Here is a 27,500-nt window from a genome sequence, read left to right as displayed (position 1 = left end):
GCGGTTTAGTCTAGTTAGGATGTTTGTGTGATGCTGTTTTCTGATCTGGAGTTAATGATCAGATTAGAAACTTAAGAGCTGTTATTCTGTAATAGCTTCTGTCCTAAATTCAGGCCATGCTGAAATTGTCATGTCAGAGTTAAGAAGTTCCTGTAAGCCCCAGGATTCACCACACATCTGTAGAATGCACTGAATCATGAGGTTCACACGTTTAGCTTCATGCTCTGTGTTTCGTCCTGTTTGTGTTGCTGCAGGCGATGCGGGCGCTGCTGAAATCAGGTGATACGGAGAAGATCGTATTTTTCGCTGGAGTTTCCCGGCAACGGGACATTTATGTCATGGCTGCTAATTACCTGCAGTCTCTGGACTGGAGGAAAGATCCGGAAATAATGAAGAACATTATCAGCTTCTACACCAAAGGACGAGCTCTGGACCTGCTAGCTGGGTTCTATGAAGCCTGTGCGCAGGTATGGAGAACGTGTGTGACCGAACCGGGTAGCTACATCATTGTTCACACTGGAGGAGGAGGATTAGTTTAGTAGTCAGCGGTAAAGGCACTCAGCGTTCACCAGCCACATAAATCAACATCGACTGCTTGTAGCAGCAATACTAGAGAGTGGACAAGTGGATCAGACACAGCAGCGCTGCTGGAGTTTTTAAACACTGTGTCCACTCACTGTCCACTCTATTAGACACTCCTACCTTGTCGGTCCACCTTGTAGATGTAAAGTCAGAGACGACAGCTCATCTGCTGCTGCACGGTTTGTGTTGGTCATCCTCTAGTCCATCATCAGTGGCAACAGGACGCTGTTGGCTGGATATTTTCGGTTGGTGGACTATTCTCAGTCCAGCAGCGACACTGAGGTGTTTAAAAAGGCACTGCTGTGCCTGATCCACTCAGACCAGCGCAACACACACTAACACACCACCACCACATCAGTGTTACTGCGGTGCTGAGGGTCCTAAAGTGACTTAGTATAATAAATAACACTGACAGAGTGACGGAGTGAAGTGGTAGTCGGGGACGGACCCACAGCTTCAAAGCTTGTTCAGAAGCCTGCCAGCCTGTGGGTAGAACCTGTTCATTAGCTGGGTAGTTCTAGCCTGGATGCTTCTGCTTGTTAAGAACATTATTCACTCTATACGGAGTTCCTTACCTGTTCATACAAGCACAACCTCATGGATTAATTCAGTACATTCTCATTCGCTTTCTTTTCCATAAGATAGACTCTGATAGAAATGACATTACATCCAAGAGTCATTACCACTCTCCCTAACCTACCTCTGACCAGCACGAACAGACAAACTCCTCATTTCAGCTGGGTGGGTGGGGCACTTCCTACCAACTCATATATGTAAATGTGTATATATATATATATATATATATATATATATATATAATATGTATGCTGTAATGTGTTTTGTTTGCTTTCAGTTAGTAGATATAAACTAATATCTTACTACCGTGCATTAGAACTCGCAGATGCAGCTCACAGCTCACTTTTCACTGGAGATTTTTATGATGAAAGTTAACCAAGTAACAACTCGGTGACGTTTTATTGTAAATTTGCCCCGTGTGTGTGTTTTGCATGTGTTGCCTGTACATGTAGGTGGAGATAGACGACTATCAGAACTACGAGAAAGCGTTTGGTGCTCTCTCTGAGGCGTGCAAGTGTCTGAACAAAGCCAAGAGCCGCAGCGGAGACGAGACGGACCAGCGGCTCGCGGAGCTCACACAGAGACTCGCTCTCATCAAGAGATTCATACAGGCCCGCAGGTAACACACACACACACACACACACACACACACACGCAGACATACGCGCACACATATATAAACCATTCTACCAAATCACTGTTAGTGACTAGTAAAAATAAAAGTGTTTAAAAAGCAGTGAAGCATTCAGATCTTAGATCATTTACAAGGATTACAGGATGATCTATATAAACCCAAGGCATTAATAAAGATGGTAATAAGCTATATATATACCTATTAGATACTTTCTATTGGGAGGAGTCTGTCCCAAACCCAAACCCAAAAGTTTGGATATTTTATCAAAGATCCTTTCAGTTTCTTTTAAAGTGAAATTGAAAGATTTAGGTGTATCATGAGTTTATTTTTAAATAAAAAACTTTATTCCAAAAAAAGCTGTTCCATGTTTTCATGTCCCTACCGAAACACTTTTAGTCTATAGGTGGGGCCTCTTTAAGCCACGATCAGCCCCTGTATTTCAGAGCAGGGAAGTGAGGCTGCATCCCTGTCCCTCATGGCCACATGGTGAGCAGTTAATTCCCATTGTTCTGAAGTAAATGTGTCCCAAAGTCTGAAAATCAGTGTGAAACATCAAGAATCCTCATATTTTCCGCAGCTCGGCACTTTTTAGCGTCATAATGAAAAATCTGATGGTTTTATGTGTGAACAGCTGTTCTCAGCTGTGTTTGCTGGTCATGAACTGGCTGTGTGTTCTGTGTTCATGTTCTACTCCAAATGAGTTTTAGTACTGACTTGATTGTCACATTGAATGGAACGTTCAATCCTTAGTTTTAATAAAATAATCATAATTATCTTATAGGATCACTCAGAGCAAAGGGATTTCAGTCTAAAGTCCAAGATCAGGTAAAATGCCAAATGTGTTTTGAACTCCGTCAGTTGAGCAGACTGATCAGTATCCACACACTGCCTTCATGTGCTGCCAGCATTATTGTAAAAGCGAGTTCTTGGCCTACAGGCTGTGCATGAACATCATAATTACCAGTAGAAGCTTTAGAAACAAGTTTATTCCCCGAGGTTTACTTTTACTACGTTAGACCATTATAGCAACATCTGTCCACCTGGCTGCATCTGGCCAAAATCACATGAAACAGATGTACAAGCTGTTACGTTCAATTATCAACCGGTGAACTCCTTTCTAGAATCACTTTGGCTACAGACATCGCATCAAACCCAAACTGTGTGTGTGTGTGTGTGTGTGTGCGTGTGTGTGTGTGTGTGTGTGTGTGCGTGTGTGTGTGTGTGTAGACTGTATGAGGAGGATCCAGCAGCAGCGGTGTTGGAGTGCGAGTCTCTGTTGGAGGAGGATGACCTGGACCCTGCAGTGAGAGTCGGTGATGTGTTCGGGTTCCTTGTTGAGCACCAATGCCAACACGGAAACTACCAGAAGGTCAGGAACACAAACAGAACTGTGTGTGTGTGTGTGTGTGTGTGTGTGTGGAACTGTTATAACAGTGTGTTAATAATAATACAGTAAGTATTCAGTTCTATCCTGGGATTTCCGTCACGTGATGTTTCTGTTGTGGCCGTCATATTCGGGACAGAATGTCTGGCTTCACTGCTCTACACGAATGCAACTAGAGGTGATGGACGGCTAAATTGACTCTCCTTACTCTAGAAGAGAAAACCGTGACCTTGACAAAGTCCATAAAAAAGGCTGTGATCCATCCCTGAACTCCTGGACCCACTAGTCCTTTTGTGCATGCGGGTCGGTTTGGGAGCGGATCTGTTCAGACTGATAATCTGATAATCTGAACAGCCAAACAAAAAAAAAATGTTTTGTTTGGATTTGTTGAGAAAGTCTGATTTGGGCCACTTTTACCTGCTGTGTAAACGTAGCCTAGGTGGCAACTGATGGTCTTGGTTGCAAACAGTAAACATTTTCACTAATTAACCTTTAAACTCACCGTTAAAGCGCGCTCTGTTCACGTTTCGGTAACATGATCTAAGCTGTTTGTGATAAAATGGCCAGTGTGAATGTAAACAGAGGTATGTAGTCAAAGTATAGGCATGGGTGTGTATTTCTGTCCCTGTGTGTGTGTGCAGGCGTGGGCCAGTCTGGAGGAGCTGAGGCGTTTGTACCCATCAGTGAACGTGGGTTTATACGTCAGTCAGCAGAGTCTGGAGGCATTGCAGAACGCCGCCGGGATCCGCCTCCGCCACGGAGACGCCACACACACTCGCAGAGACACAGACAACACACTCGCACACAACGGGGAGGACGAGGAGGAAGAGGTGGAGGAGGACGAGAACCTTGACGACTGAGAGGGAGCGTTACGATCACACGAACACAAAGTTCAGGGGAACGTTCAGGTACCACTTTGGTTCACTGTTGCCTTAAGCAGACTGGCTGGTGTGTATGCCTTCAGGAATCACACACACTGCGAGGTCAGCTGTCCGTGTGTGTGACTGGATTGTCTGTTATTTTTTTCAAAGATGTTTTCTACATTTTCCAAATGAATGTAATGGATATGTAATGTTTTATATAATAGCCTGTATAGAAATCTCATTTTAATAAATCATTTTCTATTTGTAATCTTGCTGGTTTGGTGTTTTTCATACAAAACATTTACATATATTTTAATGTAGAAAACTTTACAGTAAAAAACAAAACACTTACAGGGTGCACCTAAAATAGCATACTACTATACTACATACTGTGCCCTGTGATGGACTGGCCACCTGTCCAGGGTGTATCCTGCCTTCCGCCCAATGACCACTGGGATAGGCTCCAGCAAACCCCGCGACCCTGAGGGAGAATGCGGCTTGGAAAATGGATGGATGGATGGATGGATATACTACATACTGCATGGTATATACTGTCCTGGAGAGCTGCCTTCCTGCAGAGCCTAGTTCAAACCACAGTCTGCCACACCTGCTCAAGCAAATCAGCCTCCTCCAGCGTTCCTGATTGGCTGGATCAGATGCATTAGAGTTAAGTAAGGGGCGGGGCAACTTATTGGGTATCCAACCGGTGCATCCTTCACCAGCCAGCATATCCCCAGGTTCAATGTGTGCCGGCGAGGGTTTGAGAGCACGGCAGCGTGGTTATTCAAGTGTTCATGGTTCTTTACTGAACCACTGTCTTTACTAACGAACCCTTGAAGAACCATCTTTTTTTGTGAGTGTGCCTTTGGCTACTGTCAGTATGTGAGCCGTATGTAGTCGCCTCTACAGCGTGAAGCTGAAACGTTAGTGGGCGTGAAGTTCAGACACGGTAAAATATACTTGAATCAATATGTTTACATTTAATATAGAGAACATAACAGCGAAGAAGGAACCTCTCCGCCGTGAAGCCGAAGTGTCAGTCCATGTAGAGGGCAAACACGGTTCCCACAGCAAACAGGTACGTGTTCTCATACCTCAGGGTGATGAAACTGTCCTTCTCGTGGTCCCACAGTGCTTTGCTGGCGAGTTTGACACCCTGACCCAGCTTCTGACCCACAGACACCTGCACTGCGTACCTGTACCTGAGACAGACCACCAAGAGACCGCCTTTCAGATCAGCAGCAGAGTGCAAGTATTCCTTTAAAACATACGGTACAGCAACGAGGGATAGTTACTGATTGTAGTGCAGTATTGTAGTGCACCCGGGGCGGTGGTATTAAATACTAGGGCTGGACAATACGTATGAAATTCAGTGTTAAATCAGGCTGTCGGATATTACAGTGACGATATGAAAAGTGATCAAATATTATTAAATTATTATTATTTCTGCAGAGACATGTTAAGATGTAAACAGAGCGGTTCTGAGTGGTTTGGTGTGAAACGTTCGGTTCTAGATAAACGTACCGAGTCAGAGCCGTTCCCAGTGGTGGTGATGGGAACCAGACGTCCCTCTAAAAGCTCCTCACAGAAAGTTCCTACATGAACTGGTTCTGAATTCACTGCCTGATGACTGAGACGCTGTTTTATGAGAGTTTAGAGAACTTCAACTCCATTCATGGTGGAGGGAGACATGCAGGGCGCTGTGCGGCAAAATAGTCCCCAAAGAAAACTCATTATTCCAGATTTTCCACTGTTTTCCATCATCAACATTCCATATAAGCTCAGAAGACTCGTGTAGGTTCTCTGGTGGTTCTGGATGGTAAATAAAGTGTCTGTATCTGTGTTGTAGTCATGGCGACGCCTGGTTCCCATCACCACCACTGTAAAGACGTCTGAGCCGTTTCACACCAAACCCTCTGAACCTCTCTGATTACACCTCAAACAAATTTTGGTGAAGGTGCCCTTCAATACGTGTGGAATCTTCAGGTCAGGAACACAAAACTGAAACTGGATGTAAACCTATGTGTAGTTCAGCTCTAATGCTAACTCCGTCCTCTGTATGTAAAGCAGTGCGGTCCACCTTTTAAAGCCTTTAGACCTTTAAGTGCGACCCATTAATTAGCTCTTAGCTCAGTTTCTAAGCCTGAAAGATGCCACACAAACAGATATTACTACAGTTTATGATAATAAAGACTTCCAGTGAACAGCCGAGGCTGAAGGTCGCTTCCTGTTCGAATTTTCCGTTCCACCTTAAATGGCGCTGCAGTTACTATAACGCCTGGGGCAGCCAGGCTGTAACTGCCGCAACATTTAAGGTGGAACGGAAAATTCGAACAAGAAGCTAACAGTGCGCTAATGCTGGTCTTGAATGACTCACCTGTCAAACTCCTGCTCTTTGGCCAAAGCCAGCAGCTGGTCAGCGACTCGACGGGCAAGCCGTCTGCAGGTCTCCTGCTGGTACTGCAGGTCCCCGAAGGCCCCCATCAGCTCCTCTGCGCTCTGCCGCAGCAGGTGGGGCGCGAAAGGATGGAGGGGCTCCAGTCTGTACGTGTTGGCCAGTTTGGGCCGTAAGCCGCCTCTCCACCCGGCCTGGGCCGAGTCCTCCTCCTCCTGACCCCTCCACAGGCTCTCCCTGCGGCCCCCCCACAGGCTCTCCCTGCGGCCCCCCCACAGGCTCTCCCGGCGGCCCCTGCCCAGGCTCAACCGGCGCTCCGACCTCGGCTCCATCCCTAAAACTCCGCTTCTCTACGGAGCTCCTCACTGACCGCCAACGGTCACCGCGCGAGGGCGCACACGGCACGCGCTCAGAGCTCTGTTTGAATTTAAACATTAACGGATTTTCTAAAATCGTGTATTAAATCTGTTATTTAACTGAATATAACACTATTTTAACTATCAAATCAGTTTTAACTGAATATAACACTATTTTAACTATCAAATCAGTTTTAACTGAATATAACACTATTTTAACTATCAAATCAGTTTTAACTGAATATAACACTATTTTAACTATTAAATCAGTTTTAACTGAATATAACACTATTTTAACTATCAAATCAGTTTTATCTATCAAATCAGTTTTAACTATTAAATCAGTTTTAACTGAATATAACGCTATTTTAACTATCAAATCAGTTTTATCTATCAAATCAGTTTTAACTAAACATAACACTATTTTAACTATTAAATCAGTTTTAGCTGAATATAACGCTATTTTAACTATCAAATCAGTTTTAACTGAATATAACACTATTTTAACTATCAAATCAGTTTTAACTGTATTAAATCAGTTTTAGCTGAATATAACACTATTTTAACTGTACTAAATTAGCACATTTTCAGGGAATTTAACTTATTTCTCAATTTTTTTTCTTTTTTTAGGTGATTTCAGTAAGTCAGATTATCTTGCTGTATTGGCAGATAAGGTTTCTTGTTTCAAGCACTTTCTTGCAACAAACAATCTCCCAATGCAGAGAGATAATCTGACAATATATAATAAATAACTTCAAACAAGTAAAAAAAAGGTGTAGAAATAAGCGAAATAATCTCATTTTATTTGATTTTTTACACCAATCTCAAAATGAGAATTGACAGATATGTTGAATAGATTCAGGTTAGTTTCACTTTCCTAGGTTTTTTTTAATACACATTTAACAAAACAAAGAAAACTGTTAGAAACTCTAATAAATGTGCTTGTTAGGGAGACATTGGACACTCTTTTAAGTTGGTGGTTGCTAAGTGAAGCTGGTCAGCAGGTGTGGCCTGTGGTCACAGTAACACGGCTGTGTTTATGGAGACGCCGGTACAGCAGGAGATGGATGCTGAGGGAAAAGTGAGCTCAGCTAATGAGCTTAAAGAACACCTCCGCCTTCTGACCGAAGAGAACGTAAGATAATCTCATTATAAAGCTTTTTACTCTGAATGTGGCCTGTTTGACTCTCGCTGATAAACAAAACACCAAATCAGTGTAAGAGCTGCTGGTTTGGCACTGATTCTGGTCTGGAATCCAGAGGCGTGGAGAGCAGTTTTGTCCTCCTGCTGTGAAATAAGGACAACAGTGAAAGTATCTGAAGTAACAGCTTCAGTAGAGGTACGAAAGTATACTTACTGAATTACTGAGTAACAGAGAGAACTGCAGTGAGACTTCATGACCTCCATTCAGCATCTCTCAACTCAGGAACTGAAAAAATAATTATTGATTTTTTTTTTTTTTTTTTTTAGAGGAGATTAGGAAAAAATAATGAACCAATGTTTATTTTGTATTTTACTGTTTTCCTTGAGATCCATATATGACGTTTGTATGATTTAAGACTGATATATGTAAATGAGCTTTGTTCTGATTGGCTACTCTGTATTGAGCCTTACTCAAAAAGCACTCAGAGCTGAAACACGCCTTATAACTTCAGTGCAAGAGGGCGGAGCTAAACAGGGCTCAATAGGCGGATATATGACATCACAAAAACAACTAATTCAAAGCGGCCTGTTTGAGCTTAGTTTCCGTTTCTGGACTGTCTGGTCTGAGAAATGGACCGTACTTTTTGAAGCTTTGACATTGTTTACATGCTGAATTGAGAAAGTGAGAAATACCCTGTTTTCCATGATATTGGCCCTTTAAAATGATCAGGAACTCGAACCAACAAGGTGAAAAAGGCCATTTTGGGTTCAGGTTGACTGTATTAAACCTTTTCAGTGCATGTTACTCTATCACCATTCAGATTTCAGAGCATTTCCCAGTGACAGCCTCCCACTGTGATATGACGGGCCGGTTTCATGGTGAACTTTAAGGCTGAGGTGTGATGTTTGCAGGTGCAGTTACGCAGCAAGCTGGGCTCCTTCCAGAGTAAAGTGGCTCAACAGGCCTCCTCCACCACAGACCTGTCCAACAAACTAGTGCAGAGTGAGGAGGACAAGCTGAAGGTGGGCTTAGGACGAGTCATTTAACCCTCAGAGCTGTTAATGTACAACCCCAATTCCAAAAATGCTGGGACAGTGTGTGGAATTCCAGGGAAAATTGAAAATGGTACAAAACCACAGCATTTTTAAATCTACTCATACTGTTATTTATTATTTCTACATAATGAAACGGTTAAGATGTGAACAGAGCGGTCCAGAGCGGTTCGGTGTGAAACGCTCTGTTCTAGATAAAAGCCTACAGAGTCACCACAGTGGTGGTGATAGGAACCAGACGTCCACCTCTAAAAGCTCCTCACAGAAAGATATTACATGAGATGGTTATGAGTACACTGGCTGATGTCTGAGACCCTTCGTTTTACGACCTAAAACCATTGTTTAATTATTATTTTTTAATCCATTCATGGTGGAGGGAGACATGCAGGGTGTTCTGAGGCAAAATAGTCCCCAAAGAAAACGACGCCTGGTTCCCATCACCACCACTGTAAAGACGTCTGACCCGCTTCACACCAAACCACCTGAATGACTTTATTATTGTTCCCTTTCATTACTGTGCAGCAGTCGTGGGCTGGATGGGTTAAAGGCGGAGGTGAAATTTCCCCGCTGTGGGACTAATAAGGGTCACTTAACTCATCTTTAAGGTTGTGTGTGTGTTCCTGTTGGATACATGGTCATGTGTGTGTTGCAGATCTCCAGAGATCTCGTGGATTCACAGATTGAAGCCAATAAACTGAGAGAGAAATATGAGGAAGAGATATTTGAGCTGCAGAATAAGGTGACACACACACACACACACACACACACACACACACACACACACACACACACACACACTGAAGGCCAAAGTATGACAGCTGGCTGAAGCGCTGCTCTGTATTTGTCTTCTGTTTCATCTTCTCCTCTGAAGTCCACTAATGATGTGGGTTTATTACCATCATGATTCATTTTTAAGACCATTTTCAAACCTCTTTTTATGCGTGAAACAGGCTGAGTTACTGTTCCTTTAAGACTCATATAACTAAATGAATTCTGTTCTGATTGGCTGTCCTGCAATGTGCCTGATTTAAAAAGTGAACGATGTAATCATGTATGTGTTTACAGTTCACGCAAAAACCCTTCAAAACAGCTGGGCTATTATATTAGTCTATTACATCATCATTAATACTCACTTTAATCAGTGATGGTGGCTTAGAATACACTGTCAATTATTCACTAATTACTGTCAATTATTCACTAATTACTGTCAATTATTCACTAATTACTGTCAATTATTCACCAACTACTGTCAATTATTCAACAACTACTGTCAATTATTCACCAACTACTGTCAATTATTCACTAATTACTGTCAATTATTCACTAATTACTGTCAATTATTCACTAATTACTGTCAATTATTCACCAACTACTGTCAATTATTCAACAACTACTGTAAATTATTCACCAACTACTGTCAATTATTCACTAATTACTGTCAATTATTCACCAACTACTGTCAATTATTCAACAACTACTGTAAATTATTCACCAACTACTGTCAATTATTCACTAATTACTGTGAGTTATTCACTAATTACTGTCAATTATTCACCAACTACTGTCAATTATTCAACAACTACTGTCAATTATTCACCAACTACTGTCAATTATTCAACAACTACTGTAAATTATTCACCAACTACTGTCAATTATTCACTAATTACTGTCAGTTATTCACTAATTACTGTCAATTATTCACCAACTACTGTCAATTATTCAACAACTACTGTCAATTATTCAACAACTACTGTCAATTATTCACCAACTACTGTCAATTATTCACTAATTACTATCAGTTATTCACTAATTACTGTCAATTATTCACTAATTACTGTCAATTATTCACTAATTACTGTCAATTATTTACCAACTACTGTCAATTATTCAACAACTACTGTAAATTATTCACCAACTACTGTCAATTATTCACTAATTACTGTCAATTATTCACCAACTACTGTCAATTATTCACTAATTACTGTCAATTATTCACTAATTACTGTCAATTATTCACCAACAACTGTCAATTATTCAACAACTACTGTAAATTATTCACCAACTACTGTCAATTATTCACTAATTACTGTCAATTATTCACTAATTACTGTCAATTATTTACCAACTACTGTCAATTATTCAACAACTACTGTAAATTATTCACCAACTACTGTCAATTATTCATTAATTACTGTCAATTATTCACCAACTACTGTCAATTATTCAACAACTACTGTAAATTATTCACCAACTACTGTCAATTATTCACTAATTACTGTCAATTATTCACCAACTACTGTCAATTATTCAACAACTACTGTAAATTATTCACCACCTACTGTCAATTATTCACTAATTACTGTCAATTATTCACTAATTACTGTCAATTATTTACCAACTACTGTCAATTATTCAACAACTACTGTAAATTATTCACCAACTACTGTCAATTATTCACTAATTACTGTCAATTATTCACCAACTACTGTCAATTATTCAACAACTACTGTAAATTATTCACCAACTACTGTCAATTATTCACTAATTACTGTCAATTATTCACCAACTACTGTCAATTATTCAACAACTACTGTCAATTATTTACCAACTACTGTCAATTATTCACTAATTACTGTCAATTATTCACCAACTACTGTCAGTTATTCACTAATTACTGTCAATTATTCACCAACTACTGTCAATTATTCACTAATTACTGTCAATTATTCACCAACTACTGTCAGTTATTCACTAATTACTGTCAATTATTCACCAACTACTGTCAATTATTCAACAACTACTGTCAATTATTCACCAACTACTGTCAATTATTCACTAATTACTGTCAGTTATTCACTAATTACTGTCAATTATTCACCAACTACTGTCAATTATTCACCAACTACTGTCAATTATTCAACAACTACTGTCAATTATTCACTAATTACTGTCAATTATTCACTAATTACTGTCAATTATTCACTAATTACTGTCAATTATTCACCAACTACTGTCAATTATTCAACAACTACTGTCAATTATTCACCAACTACTGTCAATTATTCACTAATTACTGTCAATTATTCACTAATTACTGTCAATTATTCACTAATTACTGTCAATTATTCACCAACTACTGTCAATTATTCAACAACTACTGTAAATTATTCACCAACTACTGTCAATTATTCACTAATTACTGTCAATTATTCACCAACTACTGTCAATTATTCAACAACTACTGTAAATTATTCACCAACTACTGTCAATTATTCACTAATTACTGTGAGTTATTCACTAATTACTGTCAATTATTCACCAACTACTGTCAATTATTCAACAACTACTGTCAATTATTCACCAACTACTGTCAATTATTCAACAACTACTGTAAATTATTCACCAACTACTGTCAATTATTCACTAATTACTGTCAGTTATTCACTAATTACTGTCAATTATTCACCAACTACTGTCAATTATTCAACAACTACTGTCAATTATTCAACAACTACTGTCAATTATTCAACAACTACTGTCAATTATTCACTAATTACTGTCAGTTATTCACTAATTACTGTCAATTATTCACTAATTACTGTCAATTATTCACTAATTACTGTCAATTATTTACCAACTACTGTCAATTATTCAACAACTACTGTAAATTATTCACCAACTACTGTCAATTATTCACTAATTACTGTCAATTATTCACCAACTACTGTCAATTATTCACTAATTACTGTCAATTATTCACTAATTACTGTCAATTATTCACCAACAACTGTCAATTATTCAACAACTACTGTAAATTATTCACCAACTACTGTCAATTATTCACTAATTACTGTCAATTATTCACTAATTACTGTCAATTATTTACCAACTACTGTCAATTATTCAACAACTACTGTAAATTATTCACCAACTACTGTCAATTATTCATTAATTACTGTCAATTATTCACCAACTACTGTCAATTATTCAACAACTACTGTAAATTATTCACCAACTACTGTCAATTATTCACTAATTACTGTCAATTATTCACCAACTACTGTCAATTATTCAACAACTACTGTAAATTATTCACCACCTACTGTCAATTATTCACTAATTACTGTCAATTATTCACTAATTACTGTCAATTATTTACCAACTACTGTCAATTATTCAACAACTACTGTAAATTATTCACCAACTACTGTCAATTATTCACTAATTACTGTCAATTATTCACCAACTACTGTCAATTATTCAACAACTACTGTCAATTATTCAACAACTACTGTCAATTATTCACTAATTACTGTCAATTATTCACCAACTACTGTCAATTATTCAACAACTACTGTCAATTATTTACCAACTACTGTCAATTATTCACTAATTACTGTCAATTATTCACCAACTACTGTCAGTTATTCACTAATTACTGTCAATTATTCACCAACTACTGTCAATTATTCACTAATTACTGTCAATTATTCACCAACTACTGTCAGTTATTCACTAATTACTGTCAATTATTCACCAACTACTGTCAATTATTCAACAACTACTGTCAATTATTCACCAACTACTGTCAATTATTCACTAATTACTGTCAGTTATTCACTAATTACTGTCAATTATTCACCAACTACTGTCAATTATTCAACAACTACTGTCAATTATTCAACAACTACTGTCAATTATTCACTAATTACTGTCAATTATTCACCAACTACTGTCAATTATTCAACAACTACTGTCAATTATTTACCAACTACTGTCAATTATTCACTAATTACTGTCAATTATTCACCAACTACTGTCAATTATTCACTAATTACTGTCAGTTATTCACTAATTACTGTCAATTATTCACCAACTACTGTCAATTATTCAACAACTACTGTCAATTATTCACTAATTACTGTGAATGATTCACCAACTACTGTGAATTATTCACTAATTACTGTATATTGTTCAGTAATGAATATGATTTGTTCAGTATCTGCTGTGATTTATTCTCTAATTAATATAAATTATTCAGTAATTAATATGGATTATTATACAGTATCTGCTATACATTATTCGTTTATTAATATGAATTATTCATTGATTACTATTGATTATTTAGCGGCTACTTTGAATTATTTTCTATGAATTGTTCAGTAATTATTATAAATGTTTCCCTAACAACCATAAATTATTCACAAACTGATAAAAATCCTTCAGTTATTAATTATAGTCCAGGGCCACACGTCTCAATATAAAAGGGAATGATTTAAATTGATAGTAAATGAAAAGCATTCAGGTGTGAATTCCAGCATTACTGGGTATCAGCGCAGCCGGCTGAGTGTCCCGGACTCCCCAGACTACAGCGACGCACACCTGTCCTTCATAAGCTCCGCCTCTGCTCAGGTGCTGTCCCAGGACGGCGTGATTTCGTCTGTGGAGGCGGAGCGCGAGCGGCTGAAGCTGGAGGCCGAGTCCCTGAGGGCGGAGTTAGCGGTCACTCGGGGTCAGGGCCGAGAGCTGGAGGAGGAGTACGCAGCCCTGAAGAGTAACTTCCTGAGTGTGAGCGAGGCTCTGGAGCGGGAGATCACACACTCAGACGAGCTGAGCGAAGAGCTGCTGACGCTCGCACACACACACGACACACTGCTGCGCGAGAAACAGCGCGCCCACAAACACACACTCGAGGTGGAGAGGGTCCGAGCGCTGCTCAGCAGGGTCTCGCACCACAGAGTCAGGGTGAGGGACGCATTCTGCCCACCGGTCACAAATGAAACGGCAGCATCAACCTAAACGTGAATTTAACTGCTACCCTGTTCTTCAGTGGTCAGGACCCCCATGGACCCTCACAGAGCAGGTACTATTTGGGTGGTGGGTCATTCTCAGCACTGCAGTAACACTGACGTGGTGGTGGTGTGTTAGTGTGTGTTGCGCTGGTCTGAGTGGATCAGACACAGCAGTGCTGCTGGAGTTTTTAAACACTGTGTCCACTCACTGTCCACTCTATTAGACACTCCTACCTTGTCGGTCCACCTCGTAGATGTAAAGTCAGAGACGACAGCTCATCTGCTGCTGCACAGTTTGTGTTGGTCATCCTCTAGTCCTTCATCAGTGGTCACAGGACGCTGTTGGCTGGATATTTTTGGTTGGTGGACTATTCTCAGTCCAGCAGCGACACTGAGGTGTTTAAAAACTCCAGCAGCACTGCTGTGTCTGATCCACTCAGACCAGCACAACACACACTAACACACCACCACCACCTGCTCTGAAGGGTCCATGGGGGTCCTGACCACTCCAAATGATGTGGAGAGAAGACCAAGTTCTCGGCCTTGAGAGTGAGATGAGACTCGGGTGCTCCAGCTCCATTACCAGCATTAAAATAATGAGTTGCATCACTAATTGAAGCACGTATTCAGTCTACCTGCCTGTATGTTCTCTGATTGGATGTGTGTCTGTTTCAGCCGGAGGAGCTGAGCCGAGGTCCGTTTGCAGATAAACACACCAACACTCGGCCTGTAAGGACACTCACGCTTCTGTGCTTGCAGCTGATAAATGTGCTGTTGTTTCTAAAAGCCGGGGCTTAATTCCTGGTGCTAGAGCTCTGAGTAACGATGGATCAAGTACAAAGAAAAGATGAGCATTTCAGAGACTCAGCTCAGCGAGCCTCTTTACCCCTTTCATTAACGAGCGCTTCGTGTTTCATGTTTATTAATTAATACGAGTTCGCAGTCCCGGCTGAGGCGCTTTCATCGGCCTTGGGTGCCTGAAGGCCGTTGGTCTGTGGCTAGTTCAGCCTCGCGTATCCCCCCATCATTCGTTTCATTGCTTACTCTCCCACCTGAGAGTCGGCGCGTATCGCCGTAGTCAGAAGAAAACCTCGTACCTACATTTTTCACGTTGAAAAGATTTGAGAAGATTTGTTACCCTGGACTAAAAGAAATGACCCAAAATGACCTGGGAAAAATTCTGGTTCCATTGACTTACATTAAACCACCACTGTGGTTGTTACAGATATGAAAACATATCCTGTTTAAATGTGTTAAATGTGGGAAAGATCCGTCTCTGACCACCTCCAGATGTGGTTTGTGACCCGATCGTAATCCGATCACAAATGCGTCCTCAGGGTGACAAATCTGAGCATGATCTGATCACCGAAGACGCATGTCGATGTAAGATGTAAACAGGCTCGGGGTGTGACGTCCGAATAACGGCCTTTTATTGTTTCTCGAAAATATGATTTCACTTGCACTGTAAAAGTGGCTCATCAGATCTACTCCATGTGGTAACAAGCAACTGGACTAGTCTTATTCAACGTAGCCTCTTAAACTCCTCGGCACCACCGGTGGTTCCAAAACGCTCTTGGTCATGTTCTCCATAACGTTCATACTCCATAAGCTCCATTCAGAAGCTGGGCGTCGTGTGAGGCTGTAGCTCTTCTCTCCAGTCTAATAGACGGTGATGTCGTTTTAAACCCTTATAATAAAAGAAGCTGAACTCAGTTTGTTTTTCTACTGAAAGTCGACCCGCTTTTCCCCAAATCTGGGCTCTAAACTATAAACAGACGGCGTCTCTTCAGTGATCTGCTCTGGAAACATCACTTTTAGGAAATAACACAAAGAGCGTCGGAGATTTTTGGCCTTCAGCAGTAAATTGTGAGCATGTAGTGAAATGTGGAGATCATAAAACACACGTTCTGCTCATTTGAGGGGAAATTCAAAGTATTCAAAGTATATCATTCAAAGTATTTTAGGTTGTATTTTATACCGTTTTTAAAGTGTGTGCTGTGGTGCACAGCTAAAATAACAATAACTTTGTCGTTGTCCAGATATTTATGGCCCTGACTGTGTAAGAGCTAAAGAGCAAAAAGACTTGCAGCGCAGAGAAACAGTGTTACAGTTTCACGGTCAGGTGGGTTTGGGTTGGTGTAGTCGTGTGTTTAATGCCTCTGCCTGTGTGCATGTATTCATCCCTTCTAGGGGACCCAGAATGATCTGAGGGAGGAGCTAGAGAAGATGAGGAGGAGTTATGAAGAACAGCAAAGACGACTGGAGGAGAAACTGTGAGACTCACTGGCTGCAGTACATTATTTGTTTATTTGTTTATTTTTAGGGTCTCCATTAGCTGCTATTGCGATAGTCGCTGTTCTTCCTGGGGTCCAGCGGACGTATCACACATGATTCCGATGGTGTTTGTCTTTTTGTGGCCTGTGAAAAAGTTAGAGCACAACTTATATTACATGTTTTACTTTTCCAACATATAAAGAAAAGACAACTGTACACAAAAATGTGCAGAAAAAAAAGAGATTTTGCTGTTTCCTCTGGAGGGGGTGGACTTTTTCAGCTAGAAGTTCGTTTTTAAAAGTGTCATCGTTGTGTTTAAAGTTTTGCGTAAGAAAACATACAGATCAAAAAAACCTGACTCTGTGACCTGTGACTGTGAGTTTGATCATCTCAGAGTGTCTATGGGAAAAGATCTGCAGGAGAATAAGAGAGCGATCCGCAACACACAGCAGGAGCTAGCCCAGCAGTCAGCCGTGAGTACACACACACACACACACACACACACACACACACACACACACACACACACACCACACACACACACACGTCATTCTACAGAAACATCCATTTTTGTGTCCCTAGCATTTATGGATATATTACACTTAAAAAAAAAAAACATGTCAGGGTTACAATTTATTTAGATTTTAAAATAAAACAATGTTATTTTAACAAGTTCACCTTCTTGAGCCTCAATTTAACAGTATTGGTTTTTAAATTAATCATCTAGAACTCCAAGCACTGCAGAAGAGCTCGTCCCCTCAGTCGTGTGTAAAGGCTGAGGCCATAATTTGAAGAAAAACACGTTTTTCTGCCATTTTAACGGCAATAATCTCTACATGACTGTGAAATATATGGTTTAAATGACATAAAGAAAACACCAAATAAATATTATTTTACATTTACGGCATTTGGCTGACGCTCTTATCCAAAGTGACTTACAATTTGATCATTTTACACAGGTAGGCCAAGGTGGTGTTGGGAGTCTTGCCCAAGGACTCTTATTGGTATAGTGTAGGGTGTTTGCCCAGGTGGGGATTGAACCCCAGTCTACAGTGTAGAAGGCAGAGGTGTTACCCACTACACTAACCAACCACTATAAAATATATAATAAAAGTCCCCAGGAGTCGTGTCACCTTTGTTACCACATAACAAAAACCTGATTATTCTGAAATAAAAGTCACGCCGATGACGTCACTCGACCTCCTTTGACCTGTTGTCTGAGGATCTATGGAGAAAAGCTCATGGTGAGTCCACTGCGTCTCTCAGCTCTCAGAGATCTTCTCATTCAGCTCATGATCTCATATGAAGCGTTTAGCTGACGTCACTGGTGTGACCGACTTTATTCTGAGGTCACTGTGAAAAAATAGAAACGCAAATGGATTAAATTCCATATTTTAGTGGACGGTCCCTGATGGACAGCGTGTGGTTTGATGTTCTGTAAAATGCTTTGATCATTAAAAACGTCTCTGGTGTTTCCTTTATTACGAGGAACACCGATGAGGATCAGGAACACCAGTGACTCGTATGGAGAGACAGGAAAGTGGACGCTTCTGTAGAACGACCCACATACAGTGTATAAAATGATCTTTTGCAGAAAGAGTTCAGCAGAAAGTCAGATTTTCCCAGCTTCCCCAGATTTGGTCGATCAGCCAAGACTTGTTTGGTGTGAAGTTTGGTGTGATATGGCTAATAAGTAGTGGAAGCTCATGTACACCAATTATCACACATTAGCCTTTAAAACTGGACAAACGTATGGACAACACTCAGGCTTCAACATGGCTCTTACTGTTTTAGCTGTGCTGATGAACTTCAGTCCACAGCTGAGGCTGAAACTGACCCGTCACACTCGTAAACACTCCCTCGTTAGTACTGCGCTACACAGATGTGATTTATTTGATCTTAAATTGAAATTATTGCACCTCTCAGTTATTGCACACATAATTAAGAAAAATGAATTGTGTAATTATTATTATTAGGAGTTCTAGAGTTTGATGGCCACAGGTAAGAATGACCTCCTGTGGCCCTCTGTGGTCATTTCAGTAGAATGAGTCTTGCACTGAATGAGCTCCTGTGTCTCATCACCATCCAGCCACTGTCCGTAATGGCCTGCAGCTTAGACAGCGTCCTCCTCCCCGAGTCAGCAAGTCCAGAAAATGCATGAATGAATCTGAATTCGGACACTTTCTTGTCATCGGCCTGCGTCAGTTTTTACCAACCGCGTAAACAAGCCCGTGTCATCTGGCTGAGGGATGCTGCAGTTGGCTTCTAGAGATTTCGTGGCCTGTAGGTACCAGGCAGTGTTCTACTGTAAGCATTCAGCTTATGAAATGATCTGTGGACTAGAATTTAGGAGTTCTTTGTGGAAGTTTGTAAAGCCTCAAAATCACAATTTGGGCACTAGAAGAAAAATGACCAACATACTGTTGACAGTAAAAATGGCTCATCAGCTCAACTTAACAAAATGACTTCATGTGATCACAAGTAAATGAACTAGTTCTATTTAATTTAAATATTATAAATGAACGATTCTTTCAATCAGTGTTGAATAAAACCAGGCCGTCCCCAAACTGTTCCCACAAAGTTGGGAGCATGAAATTGTCCAAAATCTCTTGGTGCTGAAGCTTTAAGAGTTCTTTTCACTGGAACTAAGGGGCCGAGCCCAACTCCTGAACAAGAGCCCCACACCATGATCCCCCCTCCACCAAACTTTACACTCGGCACAATGCAGTCAGACAAGTACCGTCTCCTGGCAACCGCCAAACCCAGACTCGTCCATCGGATTCCCAGACGGAGAAGCGTGATTGGTCACTCCAGAGAACACGTCTCCACTGCTCTAGAGTCCAGTGGCGGCGCTTTACACCACTGCATTCTGATTGGTTAGCGTTACTGCTACTGAGCGCTGATTTGTTTGGCGAGCAGAGCAGCTCATTGGCTGTTCACGCTCACTGACGTCATGATTATACGCAAAGCACCATTTTAAACTCCTATAACTCGAGTTTAAAAGCTCTTAGAAATAAAACAGCTGTGTTAAAATGTTTTATGCTGTTCTGTGTCCAGGAAATAAATTAAGCATTCGACAAAAAAACACAGAACACAGAACACAGTCACGGGCTAGCCCCACCTACAGAATAAGAGTCCTAACAGAAAACCCTGGTGAACAGACACTGCAGTTTATTTAGCAAAAATGAACATGCATGTATTATTAAACACGCTACAGCAGTCATTAGTGCCCTTAAACACAGATAGGAATCCCAGGTGTGTCCACATAAATACAGTTATTAGGCAGAACAGAACAGCCGCACACAGTTTGAGGAAAGTGTGTAGTGATTTAGGCATAAAATTAGCACCATGCTTATTTGTGGGTATATGCTTCCATTACTTGTTATCTACTTCAGCCTCGTGGCTCCAGAAACACATTAAAGAAGCAAACGCCGAATAGATCTGGTCAGTTTGGAGAATAAGGGAGAAGCTGTGGTCTCTTCTGCCAAGCTGTCACTTCGACAGATGACAGTTTCTTGTTCTACTGGTTATGACGTGCCCCTTTAACTGTCTATTAGCAGCTTTCCACCAGGGGGCGCTGCTGTATCTTTCACATGTCTGATTGTCTGTGTGAAGGCTCTGATTAGCTCTCAGTTCCAGCTGAAGGAGGTGGAGGCTGAAAACTCCAGACTGCAGAATCACCTGAAGGAGCTCAGCCAGGAGTACAGAGCACGACTCACGCACTACATACACGACGTCACGGTACACACACACACACACACACACACACACACACGCACTCACACACACGTTTGTCTTGCTATATATATATGAGGATGTCCATAGGTTTCTACTGATTTTTGTGTTACTGTAGCTAAAAAATACTAAACCTAAACCAAACCCTATTCTCAGTATCCAAAAGCCACCTGTTCTGCTCTTTTAGTTTTCAAATAAAAAAGTAATTGTGGTGAAAGCAACTCGTGCTCAACCGAGGACCATCAAAATGTCCTCACTCGAGAACTAATTTCATATATTCCTATCGCAGTGAGGACATGGGGCCCTCACAAGTATAGCACTACAAGAACACACACACACACACATAACGAGTCTGGGCACCCTTGACAAAAGGAATCTTTAATTGACTTTTGAAAGTGAAATGTGAACTAAACACTGCGAATGTTAATGTCCTGTTACTCTTTATTTGATTAACTTGAAATCCAAAAAAAAAAAAACATAATATTTGTGTCATGTGCAAAAATGTGGTCCTGCCAATTCAGTACTTAGTAAGACCCCTTTTGGCAGATTTCACAGCTTGCAAACGCTTTTTGTAGCCAGCTAGAAGTCTTTCTGTCTCTGTTTTAGGAATTTTCTCCCCCTCTTCCTTGGGGAGCGTTTGTAGTTCAGCAGGATCCTTTGCACGCCCAGCATGTTTAAAATTTACCCACAGATTTTGAACGATGTTCAGGTCAGGGGGCTGTGAGGAACATTGGAAAGGCTTCAGCTTAGGTCTCTTTAAGTGGTTCAGTGGTGGGTTTTGAGGTGTGTTTTGGATCATTGTCCTGTTGGAGAAGCTTCTTTACAGCTTCAGTTTTTTTGACTGACTGTGTCACATGTGATTCCATAATATGCCGTTATTTAGTGGAATTCATTATTCTGTCTACCCATGCAAAAGTTCCTGTATGCAACCACATACTCCCAAAGAATAATAGATCCACCCCCATGCTTAACAGTTGTCCGGTGTTCTTTATAGCTGCACTCTGTAGTTCTACAGTTACAGACTGTAGTCCATCTGTTTCTCTGATACTCTGTTACCCTGTTCTTCAGTGGTCAGGACCCCCATGGACCCTCACAGAGCAGGTACTGTTTGGGTGGTGGGTCATTCTCAGCACTGCAGTAACACTGATGAGGTGGTGGTGTGTTAGTGTGTGTTGCGCTGGTGTGAGTGGATCAGACACAGCAGGCCAGTCAAGTTCTTCCACACCAAACTGGCTCATCCGTGTCTTTATGGACCTGCTTTGTGCACTGGTGTGCAGTCATGTTGAAACAGGAAGGGGCCGTCCCCAAACTGTTGCCACAGTTGGGAGCATGAAATTGTCCAAAATCTCTTGGTGCTGAAGCTTTAAGAGTTCCTTTCACTGGAACTAATGGGCCGAGCCCAACTCCTGAAAACAACCCCACACCATGATCCCCCCTCCACCAAACTTTACACTCGACACAGTGCAGTCAGACAAGTACCGTCTCCTGGCAACCGCCAAACCCAGACTCGTCCATCGGATTTCCAGACGGAGAAGCGTGATTGGTCACTCCAGAGAACTCGTCTCCACTGCTCTAGAGTCCAGTGGCGGCGCTTTCCACCACTGCATTCCACGCTTTGCATTGCGCTTGGTGATGTGAGGCTTGGATGCAGCTGCTCGGCCATGGAAACCCATTCCATGAAGCTCTCTACGCTGTTCTTGAGCTGATCTGAAGGCCACATGAAGTTTGAAGCATTCTGCAGGCCTAGGTGCTTGTTTTTATACACCTGTGGTCATGGAAGTGTTTGGAACACCTTTGGATGGGTGAGTGAATACTTTTGGAAATATAGTGTATCTGAGAGTTTCCTAGTCTTCCAGATTTTGCTTCGACTGCCAATTTTCACTCAACTGCCATTTCTTAATGACTTTTCAGGCAGTAGAAATACTTTGAATTGTTATAGCTTTATGTTGCTTTTAGGGCATCAGGGAGCTACAAGTGGCTTATTTGTAGTTAATTTATTTATAGTACTTTTAAACTTGCATCCCTCTCTTTGTGTAGGAGTGTGTTCGTGGTGTGGGTGAGGGTGATGTTACCGTGCATCTGAAAGAGTTTGTAGCCTCTATGCTGAGGGAGGTGAGGGGATCTTATCGCTCCAGAGAGGAACAGCTAACCAGCACTGTGAAAAACTACCGCAGACGCCTTCAGAAACTCAACAATGCGCAACAACAGCTGCTTATTGCATACAGGTATACTTCTATATAGAAGTACTCACAGATGTTATGTAGGTTCCCTAACCTCCACAGATGTTATATATACTCTATAGACTGATTTTCATGGACATGAGTTAAGCCTAGTCTTCAGCTATGTTTTAATATCACTGGTGATTCCGTATTAAAAATCCCTTTTAGTCTAGGGTAAGTAATAATCCTGATCCAGGAAACCAGTCCTATATGTCTAAAAGCATTCAGAGACCTGGTCATCTCAGATTTTTTATTAAAATCAAGAGTTTGCCTTTTGTCATCAAGTAAAAATGAATAATGTGAGGATTTGATTGCATTTAGCCATGAGAGCATTAGTGAGGTCAGATAATGATGTTGGAGGATTAGTTCTTCATCACAAACGTCACTCCAACTCATCCCAGAGGTGTTCAGAAGACCTTAATTTCTCCAATTTATTCCAAAGGTTTTCAATAGAGCTTCATCACTCTTACACATCCCCAGGGTTTTCAATGGAGCTTAATCACTCCAACTCATTCCAAATGGGTTCAGTTGAGTTCCAACACTCCAACTCATCCAAAAGATTGTCAATGAAGCTTCATCACTCCAGCTCAAGGATTCTTCAGAAAAGCTTAATTTCTCCAATTTATTCCAAAGTTGTTCAATGAAGCTTCATCACTCCAATTCATCCCCAGGGTTTTCGATGGAGCTTCATCACTCCAACTCATTCCAAAGGTGTTCGGTGGAGCTCCATCACTCCAACTCATCCTAAAGTTGTTCAATGGAGCTTAATCACTCCAAGTCATCCCAAAGGTGTTCAGTGGAGCTTCAGCACTCCAACTCATCCCAAAGTTGTTCAATAGAGTTCCAACACTCCAACTTATCCAAAAGATGGTCAATGAAGCTTCATCACTCCAACTCCTCCAAAAGATGGTTAATGCAGCTTCATCACTCCAACTCAAAGATGTTCAGATATTTCTCTAATTTATTCCAAAGGTTTTCAATGGAGCCTCACCACTCCAACTCATCCAATAGTGTTCAGTGGAGTTCCAACATTCCAGCTCATCCAAAAGAAGTTCAATGGAGCTCCATCATTCTAACACATCCCAAAGGTGTTCAGTGGAGCTTCAGCACTCTAACTCATCCCAAAGGTGTTCATTGGAGCTCAATCACTACAACTTATCCCAAAGATGTTCAATGGGGCTCCATCACTACAACTTATCCCAAAGGTGTTCAATGGAGCTTAATCACCCCAACTCATCCAAAAGATGGTCAATGAAGCTTCATCACTCCAACTCAAAGATGTTAGAGTTCTCTCACTCGTCCCAAACGTTTTCAGCAAAGCTTTATCAGTCCAAATTAGCTTAAATGTGTTCAGTGGGGCTCCATCACTACAACCCATCCTAAAGATGTTCAACAGATCTTCATCACTATAGTGTACTTATTTGTTTTGTTTAAAAGACAATTTAGTCAAACTGGCCCAAACCCACATCACTGTAACCATCTCCACAATGGTAACTATATAGGAGGAGGTAAAAACATTGTTAACTTTATATGTGCTAATGCAACGAACACCAGCACACGTATATAAGGCTAGCTTTAAATAAGTGCAGGTCCATTTTGCCAGAATGCAGCGGGAGCAGATCCTGGCCCATGCCGACCATGGTTTAGAGGCAGGACCGCCTGAGGCCACATTCAGCCCTGGAGAGTCAGAGATGAGAGGAGAAACTGAGAGAGAACTACAGAGGCTGAGAGAGGACAAAGAGAGGCTGGAGAAGCAGCTCAGGGCCACACAGGAGCAGGTATGTTTACAGGTGTGTGTGTGTGTGTGTGTGTGTGTGTGTGTGTGTCGTACAGCACTGCTGATCATATGATCATTTTTCTCCTTTAGGTGTCAGTGCTGTCGCAGCCCTCTCAGAGGTGAGTGCTGACCCGGTTCAGCAGAACATATTTATACTCCAAGTGTACAACCTGTTCTAAAACACTGTACTGGTACTGGCTCTTTGAAGCGTTCGCAATATACCATTACAGAGCTTGAAATCTCAGGATTCCATTCCTGCAAAACATTTTATAATAATCCATCGTTCACAGCAGTTACAATCATCTCATATGCAAGATACTCTGATCAGTTAAAACATCATGACCACCTCCTTGTTTCTACGCTCACTGTCCACTTTATCAGCTCCACTTACTGTATAGCTGCACTCTGTAGTTCTACAGTTACAGACTGTAGTCCATCTGTTTCTCTGATACTCTGTTACCCTGTTCTTCAGTGGTCAGGACCCCCATGGACCCTCACAGAGCAGGTACTATGTGGGTGGTGGGTCATTCTCAGCACTGCAGTAACACTGACGTGGTGGTGGTGTGTTAGTGTGTGTTGCGCTGGTCTGAGTGGATCAGACACAGCAGTGCTGCTGGAGTTTTTAAACACCTCAGTGTCGCTGCTGGACTGAGAATAGTCCACCAACCAAAAATATCCAGCCAACAGCGTCCTGTGGGCAGCGAACTGTGACCACTGATGAAGGACTAGAGGATGACCAACACAAACTGTTCTAGGATCATGACTGGAGCCCAGAGTCTGTGTGAACAGCGCCCCCTTTACTTTGGGTATGCCATTTCAGGCAAAAATGGGGCGACGGTTAACAGATTAACTTTGGTGAAATTTGCTTCTTTAGTTTTAGCACAAACTAATGTAGCTAGCACGCAATGGAAGGCCACCAATTCGCATGTTGGCAGTAAAAATGGTCCAAATGCAGACAGTAGGATCGGCTGATGTGTCAGATGTTTAATATTAAGATGCTTCAATTCTCTGTACTTGAGGAAAAAAATAGTGCCACATTTAAACAAAAAAAAACTGAGCACAATTATTTTTCATTCTAAAATTCACAATAAACCGGACTAATTATGCTCTCTTCGTAATCAAACATGCAGCTGGTCAGCGTTCTTAAGTACTGCTGTCTATGATATCTTCAGAATAGCATATTGTGGTGTAATTTATCACGATCGTGATCAATATCGTCCGCCTCTAGCTGGTGATGCTGCTTTCGTCTGTGTTTATAGACAAAGAAGCAATATTCAGACGCCGAACATGTCTTGGCTGATTGAGTGTGGTGATGTCTGAGATAACGTCCGTTAAACGCTTATTAAATGTTATGCAGACTGAGCGAGGAGGCCTGGACTGACATCAGGAATCAGCTCAGAGACGCCGCCAACACCACACAGGTAAACCTGACCAGTTCCTCATGTTTAGACTGACCTTGCCATCGTTCCACACGTAATCTACGTGTTTTGTCCTGCAGGAGGCGCAGGAGAGGGAGCGGCTGCAGCTGATGAGCAGGGCGGTGCTGGCGGAGCAGCAGGTGTGTGAGCTGCAGGAGTATGTGGACAATCACCTGGGCAGGTAACCACACACCTGCACAGGAACACAGAACAGCCCAAGATGACCTCAGTGTGTGTGTGTGTGTGTGTCTATATATATATATATATATATATGTACTATATTTCCAAAAGTATTCGGTCGTCTGCCTTCACACCTCACATTTGTGAGGTCAGACACTGATGTTGGATGAGAAGGCCTGGCTCACAGTCTCCACTCTAATTCATCCCAAAGGTGTTCTATGGGGTTGAGGTCAGGACTCTGTGCAGGCCAGTCAAGTTCTTCCACACCAAACTGGCTCATCCGTGTCTTTATGGACCTGCTTTGTGCACTGGTGGTCAGTCATGTTGGAGCAGGAAGGGGCCGTCCCCAAACTGTTCCCACAAAGTTGGGAGCATGAAATTGTCCAAAATCTCTTGGTGCTGAAGCTTTAAGAGTTCCTTTCACTGGAACTAAGGCGCCGAGCCCAACTCCTGAAAAACACCCCCACACCATGATCCCCCCTCCACCAAACTTTACACTCGGCACAACGCAGTCAGACAAGTACCGTCTCCTGGTAGCCACCAAACCCAGACTCGTCCATCGGATTCCCAGACGGAGAAGCGTGATTGGTCACTCCAGAGAACACGTCTCCACTGCTCTAGAGTCCAGTGGCGGCGCTTTACACCACTGCACTCCACGCTTTGCACTGCGCTTGGTGATGTAAGGCTTGGATGCAGCTGCTCGGCCATGGAAACCCATTCCATGAAGCTCTCTACGCTGTTCTTGAGCTGATCTGAAGGCCACATGAAGTTTGGAGGTCTGTAGTGATTGACTCTGCAGAAAGTCGGTGACCTCTGCGCTCTATGCCCCTCAGCATCCGCTGACCACTCTGTCATTTTACGTGGCCGACCACTTCGTGGCTGAGCTGCTGTCGTTCCCAATCGCTTCCACTTTGTTATAATCCCACTGACAGTCGACTGTGGAATATTTAGTAGTGAGGAAATTTCACGACTGGACTTGCTGCACAGGTGGCGTCCGATCACGGCACCACGCTGGAATTCACTGAGCTCCTGAGAGCGACCCATTCTTTCACTAATGTCTGTAGAAGCAGTCTGCAGGCCGAGGGGCTCGGCTTTATACACCTGTGGCCACGGAAGTGA

At 41.8% G+C, this 27,500-nt stretch overlaps 3 protein-coding genes across 4 annotated transcripts in view; 2 read left to right on the top strand and 1 right to left on the bottom strand.

Moving 5' to 3' along the window:
* The window catches only part of ift140 (intraflagellar transport 140 homolog (Chlamydomonas)), a 91,892-nt gene extending 87,585 nt beyond the window's left edge, over positions 1 to 4,307 (top strand). For both annotated transcript variants that reach the window (XM_037537009.1, XM_037537010.1), the window contains 4 exons: positions 255 to 467; positions 1,611 to 1,777; positions 3,020 to 3,161; positions 3,818 to 4,307. In XM_037537009.1, coding sequence (XP_037392906.1) covers positions 255 to 467; positions 1,611 to 1,777; positions 3,020 to 3,161; positions 3,818 to 4,036 — 741 coding nt within the window. In that variant the 3' untranslated portion in view covers positions 4,037 to 4,307. The remainder of the gene's footprint in view (positions 1 to 254; positions 468 to 1,610; positions 1,778 to 3,019; positions 3,162 to 3,817) is intronic.
* A 755-nt stretch (positions 4,308 to 5,062) lies between these two features.
* On the bottom strand, positions 5,063 to 6,766 carry LOC119263069 (tctex1 domain-containing protein 2). The gene is made up of 2 exons (XM_037536899.1): positions 6,417 to 6,766; positions 5,063 to 5,241 (listed from the first exon to the last, which is right to left on the bottom strand). Exons 1-2 carry the CDS (start codon positions 6,764 to 6,766, stop codon positions 5,076 to 5,078), a joined length of 516 nt encoding a protein of 171 aa, XP_037392796.1. The 3' UTR covers positions 5,063 to 5,075.
* Positions 6,767 to 7,831: 1,065 nt separating this feature from the next.
* ccdc78 (coiled-coil domain containing 78) overlaps positions 7,832 to 27,500 on the top strand; it is a 20,280-nt gene continuing 611 nt past the window's right edge. The window contains exons 1-13 of the mRNA XM_037537295.1: positions 7,832 to 7,925; positions 8,846 to 8,956; positions 9,639 to 9,725; positions 14,399 to 14,731; positions 15,454 to 15,507; positions 16,969 to 17,051; positions 17,447 to 17,525; positions 20,668 to 20,793; positions 22,825 to 23,012; positions 24,610 to 24,784; positions 24,874 to 24,902; positions 26,141 to 26,204; positions 26,282 to 26,382. Coding sequence (XP_037393192.1) covers positions 7,854 to 7,925; positions 8,846 to 8,956; positions 9,639 to 9,725; positions 14,399 to 14,731; positions 15,454 to 15,507; positions 16,969 to 17,051; positions 17,447 to 17,525; positions 20,668 to 20,793; positions 22,825 to 23,012; positions 24,610 to 24,784; positions 24,874 to 24,902; positions 26,141 to 26,204; positions 26,282 to 26,382 — 1,502 coding nt within the window. The 5' untranslated portion in view covers positions 7,832 to 7,853. The remainder of the gene's footprint in view (positions 7,926 to 8,845; positions 8,957 to 9,638; positions 9,726 to 14,398; positions 14,732 to 15,453; positions 15,508 to 16,968; positions 17,052 to 17,446; positions 17,526 to 20,667; positions 20,794 to 22,824; positions 23,013 to 24,609; positions 24,785 to 24,873; positions 24,903 to 26,140; positions 26,205 to 26,281; positions 26,383 to 27,500) is intronic.

This window comes from Pygocentrus nattereri, chromosome 3, assembly GCF_015220715.1.
Source record: "Pygocentrus nattereri isolate fPygNat1 chromosome 3, fPygNat1.pri, whole genome shotgun sequence".
Taxonomy (NCBI): domain Eukaryota; kingdom Metazoa; phylum Chordata; class Actinopteri; order Characiformes; family Serrasalmidae; genus Pygocentrus; species Pygocentrus nattereri.
This window is presented reverse-complemented; position numbering and strand designations above follow the sequence as displayed.

What these genes read in the sequence shown, in the direction of transcription:
- LOC119263069 (XM_037536899.1), bottom strand. Translation starts at nt 6,766, where the DNA reads ATGGAGCCGAGGTCGGAGCGCCGGTTGAGCCTGGGCAGGGGCCGCCGG. An exon ending in AAAGAGCAGGAGTTTGACAG is followed by an intron (nt 5,242 to 6,416) that starts GTGAGTCATTCA and finishes GGTCTGTCTCAG; the next exon opens with GTACAGGTACGCAGTGCAGG.